The sequence below is a fragment of the Hipposideros armiger genome, unplaced genomic scaffold (assembly GCF_001890085.2).
Source record: "Hipposideros armiger isolate ML-2016 unplaced genomic scaffold, ASM189008v1 scaffold_24, whole genome shotgun sequence".
Taxonomy (NCBI): domain Eukaryota; kingdom Metazoa; phylum Chordata; class Mammalia; order Chiroptera; family Hipposideridae; genus Hipposideros; species Hipposideros armiger.
Genome location: NW_017731374.1, coordinates 5,842,502 through 5,852,335, shown reverse-complemented (window position 1 = coordinate 5,852,335; position 9,834 = coordinate 5,842,502). Strand labels below are relative to the sequence as shown.

At 36.9% G+C, this 9,834-nt stretch overlaps 1 protein-coding gene across 1 annotated transcript in view; it reads left to right on the top strand.

The window, feature by feature from the left end:
* Positions 1 to 5,015: 5,015 nt before the first annotated feature.
* The window catches only part of LOC109379290 (zinc finger protein 420-like), a 46,608-nt gene continuing 41,789 nt past the window's right edge, over positions 5,016 to 9,834 (top strand). Inside the window, 1 exon segment of the mRNA XM_019635795.1 lies at positions 5,016 to 6,177. Within this exon segment, the coding sequence (XP_019491340.1) occupies positions 5,118 to 6,177 (1,060 nt within the window). The 5' untranslated portion in view covers positions 5,016 to 5,117.

Genomic DNA, 9,834 nt, shown 5'->3' with positions numbered 1-9,834 from the left:
AATTCTTAGTGACTTACAACAAGAAAGATTTGTTTCTCGCTCAGGCTGTAGCCTATTTCCACATTATCTTGTGGACCTACATTGCGAGAGCAGTCCCTGTGTGGCAAATTCTGGTCTCCTGGCAGAGGGAAGAAGAGCGAGTGATCACTGATTGGACGTTGGTCGATAGCTCTTCCTGCTGCCATTTTATTGGTTAATTGGTTCGAGCAGATCACCTGGCCACTCCTGAGTTCAGCAGGGTAGGAACGTATAATCCACCCACAGGGAGGATTCAAATGGCCATGCACTGGGGCTGGGAGTTGTAACCCTCCCACAGGGAACAATAATACAGTCTGCCACAACACTCAGGTTGTGGTAGGAAAAAAAGTGAAGAAAACCTGAGCTCTAAACCTTTGGTACCAGCCCCTCAGATGCCTCACTGACCCTTCCATTAGCTGTCTTTCCTCATCCATGCTCCCCACTGCTCAGCTTTCAGAAGGAGTAGTGACCCCTTTTTGCTGTTCTCTGAATCCCATTCCTGCTTATCTTAGTTAAAGCAGTGCTTTTAAAAATTATCCTCCCTTTTCCTAACATCCTCGGTTTTTCTCCCTTTCTACACTCACACTTCGAGACCCTGTGATATGAAGTTTCTCTCCTTATATATTCAGACATTCTTAGATCTGTCCTCTTTGCAAATCTCTGGCATGGCGCTCCTGACCCTAATTACATTCCATTTCCCTCCTTTCACTGTGAAATGCTCTAAACCTGTGCTCTATAAAGTATCAACATTTTCGGTTTTTCCTTAACCTCTGCAGTCAAATGCCATAGAATTCATGCCTCTATTTAAATTTCTGATGTTGAAGTGACCACTGCTTATCTTCCAGTGCATATTTTAATAGATTCGGTCAGCCTGAAATTCTTGTTCACCCAGCTTGAATTATATCACCTGAACCTGATTTTATCCTCTAAGTGCTTCTTTACCATTTTTTCACCAGTGTCTCTTCCTTCTCACTTTGCTGAAGTGTCCCTAAGGTTTTGTCTTCTACTATCTGTTCTTTTTCTATTGTATTTCCCTCAAAGGAATCAACCATTGTGCAAATACAAGCTTTTTATTCTACACTGGTGACTTTGAAGATATATTTATCTTCTCCAGATACATCTCCAATTCCTTTGTGTTACACTCACATTTTACTTGCTTACAGGACAGCTCATTCTCAGAGTGTCAGAAATTGAAAGCTTTATCTTTCTTTCTACATTAGAGCTTCCTCTCACCTTCCCTATTTTTATCAAGGTCTAGTCAGATTTTAGGCCTGTCTACCATGGAGTTCCTTTGAGTCTTTCCTCTGTGCCTTATCTCTTATTATTCTCACCTCAGTTCTTGCTTTTTTTTTTTTTTTAAAGATTTTATTGGGGAACTGGAGGAGGGAATAGCGTTGGGGAATCGGGGGAGGGAAACAGACAAGTTGCTGTCCTTTTGTTCTTCAGTCTAGTTGTGGAGGACGTCGCTTCACAAGGCCCATGTTGGTATTATCATTGTGCTCTTCCCAGGTGAGGCAGATCAGTCGCCGGCTTCTAGACTGCCGCTCACGGCGGCTGCTGGCCGCTCACGCTGGCTGCTGGCTACACACGGTAGCCCATGGCAACCCACCTGCCGTCGCTGGCGACTCATGGCAGCCCAGCTCCAGGATGAGCTGTTGTTCAGCATCTTAGCTGTATAGGGCAGTGTCACTGGCCCTCATATGTGGGATCCGAACCGGGGCCCTCTGGCGTCCCAAGCCAGCTCTTAACCAACGCGCCACTTGTCCGGCCCAGTTCTTGCTTTTTGTTTTCCTCGGTTCTCACTGATATCACCCAAATGGGGTTCCTATTATTGCATTCCTAAATTGCTCCAATTCTTAGGTAGAGTGTTGAATAAAAAAAAAAATATCATTTTAGGTGTTCCACCAAACATTAAAATATCCAGTTATTATTTACGTCACTACTATCCCCAAATTAGCAGAATGTATAAAATATCTTTTTAAGTTTCCTCTGACCCTGAATATTCCAAGACTCCATGAATTTCCTGAGACTAGAGGGACCAGTCTTTCAAATGACAAATGACAAGACCTCATGGAGTTTTTGATCCATTCATTAGTGGCTCTAGTTTTGGCTATCTTTACTTTTCTCTCTGATACTTACCAATAGTATTACAGCTAATAAACACTCCTGAGTCATTTAATACATCTGTGTCATTGCTACAGTGACTCTGTTCTTGGTTTAGGTTCTGATGCAGTACTTGGAGGATCTTCAAGGAAGGACTGTTCTATTCCCTTCAATGAGGTGCTGGGTCTAGTGAGCTCTATACTTCAGTTTCTGAAGTTACAGTCATTTTAGTTTAAAATTCGTGTTTTAGTTTCACATTCAGAACAAGCTTATAGACTTCTTCACATGTTCTGCCACACCCAACTCTCCCCTTAGTATTACCCTGTCATATACCAGTTCACTAGTTCAGATTCTCCTCCCCTCCCTCATGGTAATTTTCTTTTGTAGTGCTTTTATATCTTTTCCTGCTGGCTAGTGTCATTTGGGACCAGCCCAAACCATCACTGTAAGAGGTTCTTTATAATGTTTCACCACAAAGGGAAAGGTTGGAATTTTGATTCCTTTTTTGCAAGGAGGCAATTTGCCTCTATCCTTCCCAGCATCCTTGGGCATTGGAAGATGCAGCCTTTGCCGTGTTACATAAAAGTTCTTGTTATATAATTTCTCTCAGGATGTTTGCATCACTTAAAATTTCCTAAATGAAAACGCAGCTAGCAACTTCTCTTCTCTCTGCTATATCTACATCTCTACATCCATATTTATAAAAGTTGATCTACCCCATGGGAACTAATCTCTTAAAAGTTCTCCATAAAAGTAATAGTATTTCTTAGATGTGTAGTCAAATACCATAACTATTTTCTGTTTGAGCCCAGTTTTCACTTTATCCATGTGATGTTCCTTTACCACCAAGACAGCTATTTACTTTTTATCTCTTTCTTTCTGAAGTCATGGGGACTCTTATATCTGCTTCTCTCTTTGAGTCTGTTTAATTCCCACCCTGATGCTTTATCAGCTGTTTCATGTACATAGCTGAAAAAGGCCACCCCAAAATGGTAGTACCAGCTCTTGTTTTTAGATTTTTACAATGTAGTGTCCACATCTAGCTAACAGAAGTCTTTGAGTTTCAATTCTAAATCCTTAGGAAAGAGAATATTCTTGGACTAGATGGGACCTGGTATTTACCACTGTCCAATTAATTGTTTTCAACCAGCAGTTGGATCGTATAGAACAAATATGGCTTCCTACATCTGTCATTGTGGGTGGTGGTCTTAGAGAAGGGAAGCATGGGTTGAGAAGATATCTCAGAATGTATAATTGCATAATTTGTGGAGGAAAGAATGTGAGCAATCACTTAGTGCTGGGGATAAGCTTAAAATTTATAATTGGCATTTAGTAGAGTGACCTGATAGGAACAAAGGTATGCTCCAAAGCAAATTATTGAAAAAAGTGTGTGTGTTACACTGTAAATCCTAATGGTGTAAAGTTTGTTTGCCAATCTCATTACTGCGAATTTTATCATATGGTAAAAGTATTAAGGACTTCAGAGAAACTGTAGGGTTCTTTTTAGTGCAGAAATGTCATTATTATATTAATCATGGGTGGAGCCGTGGAACATCCTTTCCTGCTTATTCCCTCAGTCACCTATAAGCTGTTTAGTACTCTTTGGTGGACTTAGCTTATTTTCTCTATTTTGGATTTTTAGGGTACAATAACAAAAATTTACTTGAACTAGCCTAAGTAAATAAGAGGAATTTATTATAAGGACATTGGTATATCTCTTGTAACCTAAAGGCAGATACTTCAGCTAGGCCTTACTAGGGACTAGAACCAGGACTCAAACGCTATTAGGAATTGGGATTGTGGAAATGGTCTCTTTGAAGACATATGATCTTATAACTCTACTTTTCTGTGGATTTATGCTTCATTCTTTGTACTGATGAATTTTCTGTTTACACAGGGGAAATATGACTTTATAGAACTTGTCTTATATCATTATAAAATATAAGAACCCAGTGGAGACTTACTAGAGTCTAAAGTTTTAGGAGGAAGTCTCTTATTGGACATCTTGGCTTGAGCCAGATGTGTCTCCAACTGTGACCATGGAGATTTGTATTAACATAGTATAGTCTAAGGGAGCCTGGGTGGATTGGCAGTTATTAAAGCTGCACAGCTTGGGCTGAGGAAAGAGTTCAAAAAGTGTCAACTACAATCACAAGCTCTTTTAACTTAATCTAGTCCCTATTCATTGCTCCTTGTATGTATTTCATCTTCTATTCCAGGTTGCAAGGTCATATTTATAAACAGTCAAAGCTTTTTATAATCACTATTGTCAGTTTTCTTTTCCTATTTTTACTACAGCACTTTCCCCCTCAAGTCCAAGAGGACAGGGACATTTGTGCTTGATATTTCATTCACTGTGGGATGCTAGGCTTGACTACAGATTCAACCGTACAATAGGGCATTTCTTTATAACTTGTATTCTAAAATATGAGAGTGCAAAGATTCACAAGAATGTCTCATTGAATTCCATTTTAGAAGTCCAGCAAGATGATGACCAGCTACAGAATTACCAGGAATCTCAAAACCATCTCCTTAGGGAAGTTGCATTCAAGAAAAAAACTCTGACTAAGAAGAAAGACCATGAATGTAGTTCCTTAGGGGGGAAAAAGGTGAGTACAAAACATGTTTCTTCCAAAAAAAAGTTTCTTAAGTTTAATTCACAGGATAAGAGTTTGGAACAGAATTTAGACTTACCCGGTCATATAAGAAACTATGCAAAAAGGGAACCTGGTGTAGCTGAAGAGCACAGGAAATCACTCAGCCATAGCTTATCTGATACAAAGAAAGATAAAAATCAAACTGGAAAGAAACAAAAAGTATCCAACCACAGGTCATCTAGTAGGTGTGACAAAACTCAAACTGGCAAGAAACATGAGAAATTAGTTAATCATGGATCATCCCATACTAAATGGGACAAAATTAAAACTGGAAAGAAACATGAGAAATCATCCAAACATAGCTCTTCTCCTACTAAGTGTGATACAACTCAAGCTAAAATGAAACCATATGAATGTAATGAATGTGGGAAGGTTCTCAGCCATAAACAAGGACTCATTGACCATCAGAGAATTCATACTGGGGAGAAACCATATGAATGTAATGAATGTGGGATAGCCTTTAGCCAAAAGTCACACCTTGTTGTACATCAGAGAACTCACACTGGAGAAAAACCATATGAATGTATTCAGTGTGGCAAAGCCCATGGTCATAAACATGCTCTCACCGACCATCTAAGAGTTCATACTGGGGAAAAGCCCTATGAATGTACTGAATGTGGGAAAACCTTCAGACACAGCTCAAATCTTATTCAACATGTGAGATCTCATACAGGTGAAAAGCCCTATGAATGTAAGGAATGTGGTAAATCCTTTAGGTATAACTCATCTCTTACGGAACATGTGAGAACTCATACAGGTGAAATACCGTATGAATGTAATGAATGCGGAAGAGCCTTTAAATATAGCTCATCCCTTACTAAACACATGAGAATTCATACAGGTGAGAAACCCTTTGAATGTAATGAATGTGGGAAAGCTTTCAGCAAGAAGTCACACCTCATTATACATCAAAGAACTCATACTAAAGAGAAACCCTATAAATGTAATGAATGTGGAAAAGCCTTTGGACATAGCTCATCTCTTACTTACCACATGAGAACTCATACGGGTGAAAGTCCCTTTGAATGTAATCAATGTGGGAAGGCCTTTAAACAAATCGAAGGCCTCACTCAGCATCAGAGAGTTCATAGTGGAGAGAAACCATATGAATGTAATGAATGTGGGAAAGCCTTTAGCCAAAAGTCACACCTCATTGTACATCAGAGAACTCACACTGGGGAGAAACCCTATGAATGTAACGAATGTGGAAAAGCCTTTAATGCAAAGTCACAACTTGTTATACATCAGAGATCCCACACTGGAGAGAAACCTTATGAATGTAACAAATGTGGGAAAGCCTTCAAACAAAATGCATCCCTTACCAAACATGTGAAAACTCATTCAGAAGAGAAATCTCATGAGTGAAATAAATGTGGGAAATCTTTTAACTTAACTAAAGGTTTTATTTAACCTTAGAAATATTCTACATTCAAAGGATGTTAGAAAGCCTTTAACAAGAAATCACACTTCATTATACATGAAAGAATTTGAAAATGAATCTTCACATAGAAGCAATGGATGGAGAGTTTAAATTTGATACTAAACCTTTTAAAGAAAATATTGTTTTAAAAATAGTCAATTATTGTAAATGATTCTATATGTTCAGATTGAAATATAAAGTGTTTTAAGTTGTTAATAACTTGAAAAATCACAGCACTAGAAACATTACATATGCTGACAATTCCTGAGTTGCTTGAGTGTTGAGTACTTAAGCACCACATGGGAGAATTGAATTTGCCTACCTGTTAATTGCCATGTATAAGTATGTGTGGTTATTGGTATGAGCCTCATCTTTTGATATTATCACTTAGCTCTTTCTTAATGTCTTTGTTACCTTCCGCATCAGCAGAAAACTTTATAAAAAGATTTATGTTAAAAATATTAACACAAAATTAAGAGAAAATGAAAGAAAGCAGCTGAGGATACACAGGTGCTGGTAAAAAATGATGCTCAAGATATACTGTTAAGTGAAAAAAAGGTTCCTGAACTGTGCACATAGTATGTCCCCACTTGTGTACAAAAGGGTGTATGTGTTGCCTGTGTGTTTGTGTGTGTGTGTATATATGTATGTATATGTTCATATATTTGTATGTGTATAGACTTGGTTTGAAAAAATAAAGAATAAACTTAATAGTGGTTTCCAATGGGCACAGGAGTACAGGAATGGGGGAGACCTGTTTTTTTTATTGCATAGTGTTTGAACTTTTTTGTCATGTACATGGATTATTTCCACAATTAAAATCCTTTTAAAATGCATAAATTAACACTAATTAAAATTTTCACTGAGCCCACTCCCTGATGTTGTTTGACAAAGTAAAATAAAAGCTTCTGTGCCTATTCATGAATGATGATGAATCTGAGGATATGGTATTAATCTTGATATTGAATTCACAAAGACTTTTCCTATTAAACATGTTCTTTCATTAAAATAACAAATTACAACTGTAACTCAGCATTGTGTTTCTTCTATTTGCCATTTTTTTAAAAGACTGAACATGAATTGTGATTGCAGGTGAATGAAAGTGATTTTCTGATTAAACACTCCATTTTTTTTTTCATATTCAAAATACTTAAACACGAACACTTCAATCTGGGGTTTCAAATATATTGCAACAAATGGCACAACTCTCTGTTCTTGCCCAATAGCAGACATTGTTAATGAATCACAGCATTCTGAGTGAATCTAGACTTGGCCTCAGAATCGTTGTTAAGCATGCATTCCAGAAGGCACTATGGATTTGCACAGGAAACTTATTTTCCACTGCATACCTACATTATTTATTTTTTTTACTTAGTGATACATAAAAAATACAGCTGAACTGTTGTAAAATTTACTTGTTACACTAAAAACAGTAACATAAGGACAAAATTCATTTTGTAATATAAAGTAATATTTGGCATATATGTCACCTTTTATATTTTTCACAGCACACTCACATTACCTCATTTGTTCCTCAGAATGAACATATGAGTCATTAAGCAAGACTTGTCCCATCATAGTCAATACTATATACATTTCACCTAGATACTAGTCTAGCATAATGATGGACCCTCAACAAATATGTGATTAAATGCCATCTTTGCAAATATTTCCCATTCAAGTGCCTGCCTTCCTGATGTCCTTATTTCAGAGGATTAAAAGGTATAAATATTGAGAATAGAGTGTGTGTGTGTGTGTGTGTGTGTGTGTGTGTGTGTTGAAAAATCAGCTCATGTATATTAGCCCTCAATACTAGTAATTTATTTACTTTCAGGGGAAGAAAATGCAATGTAAAAACCATTTTCATCAGTAATTTATTACCAAGTGGAAGCCTAGCACTATGCCCAGGATGGATCATCACTGTCTAAAGCTATAGAAAATCTGCACTTTCAAGAAGGATAAAACAATTGCAGGTTATGGCTAGATTAAATTTCCACACTTCTTGGAGAACTCATAGTAGTGCCACACCCGAAACAGTCAGGAATATAGTTATGCCTGAACAATAGAAATGAATGCTGAAAGTTATTCTGTGCAGTAAAAAAGATGAATTAAAAGTTAGCATCAATGAATGAGGAAATGAAGTCTAAAGATAATCGGAGGTGAACAATGAAAGAAAATCGACACACTGAGGTGAGTCTTAATTATATACAAATTTTAGCGTGCATCAAAATTGCCTGGAGGGCTTGTTAAAACATGGACTTTAGAAATGGGTTCCACCCACAGAGTTTCTGATTTAGTAAGTCTGTGGTTGGGCCTAAGAATTTTCACTTTTAATAAGTTCCCAGGGGATGCTGATGATGCTGTTCTAGGGAATACACTGAGAATCACTGATCTAAATCATTGTTTAAGTCAATTTTTAAAATATTTAAAAATGTTTCTGAGATGTATCTATAATATAAAGAAGATGAAAGGGCATATATATCTATAGAGCAAATTATTAACAGTCTAAAAAAATTTATTCAGTATTGATCATCTAATATATGCAAGGCACTACTCTAAATTCTAGGAATATAGCAGTCAACAAAACAAGAAAAAAACCAACAACATAAAAACCCTGTGTCCTCGACTCTGTAAACAGCTTGATTCTGGAGTGGAAGACAGGCAATAAACAAATAAATAATTTAAAATATAGAGTATGACAGATGGTGACTACTGCAACAAAAAACAGCAGGAAAGGGGGATGAAAGTGTAGGGGAATTCAATTTTAAATGTGGCGGTAGTGGTGGTGGTGGAGTAAGCTCAAGCTCACTTAGATGGTAACACAAACAAAGACTTTAAGAGGGAAGGGAGCAAGTCATATATATATTTATATATGATTGAAGAGCATTAAAGGCATACATCTGAGGTATGGGAAAAGAGAGAAAGACACGGAGCTCTGACATAAAGAGGAAAAAAATAGGAAAAATTTTTATGAAATCAAAATTTAAAAAATAAGTGTGCAAGAGAGGTAGAAAACAAGATCTCTCAGGCACTACTTTTGGTAGTCAAGGTTATACAACTCTTAAAATGTAAATCTGACTATATACATCAAAGCCTTAAAATGTCTGGCAACCATGCTTCCAGGAATTGTTTCTATGACATAATCAGAGTGTACTGTAATATTTGTCACAGAACACAGAGAAGTTGGATATAACATGAATTGCTAGTCAACTGATTAAATAAAGTATGATACCCTCATAAGATTGAATAATATAACATTTAAAGCCATGTTTTTCAGTTATATTTAAGGAGATGCAAATGCTGATCCTATGTTATTCTCAGGAATGTGTGAGACTGATTCACCTCCAGGCATCAATGGAGTGATCTAATAATGAAGAAAGCAAAGGTTTTCCACGAGGTCTCTCTGCTACCAGACTTTTGCTAACATTTTATTGACCAAAAACGAGAACCATGAGTATTACTAGTTTCAAGAGAATCTTGAAAACAGAGAATCTTTAGCTTCTTAAACTTTATAGTAAAGGAAGGAAAAGGACAAAGACATTAGAAAATGGCTGTTGAGCACATCAATTTATAGTACTTGAAATAATTAAAAAACATCAAGTTACAAAATAATATGTACATTAAGATCTTAATTTT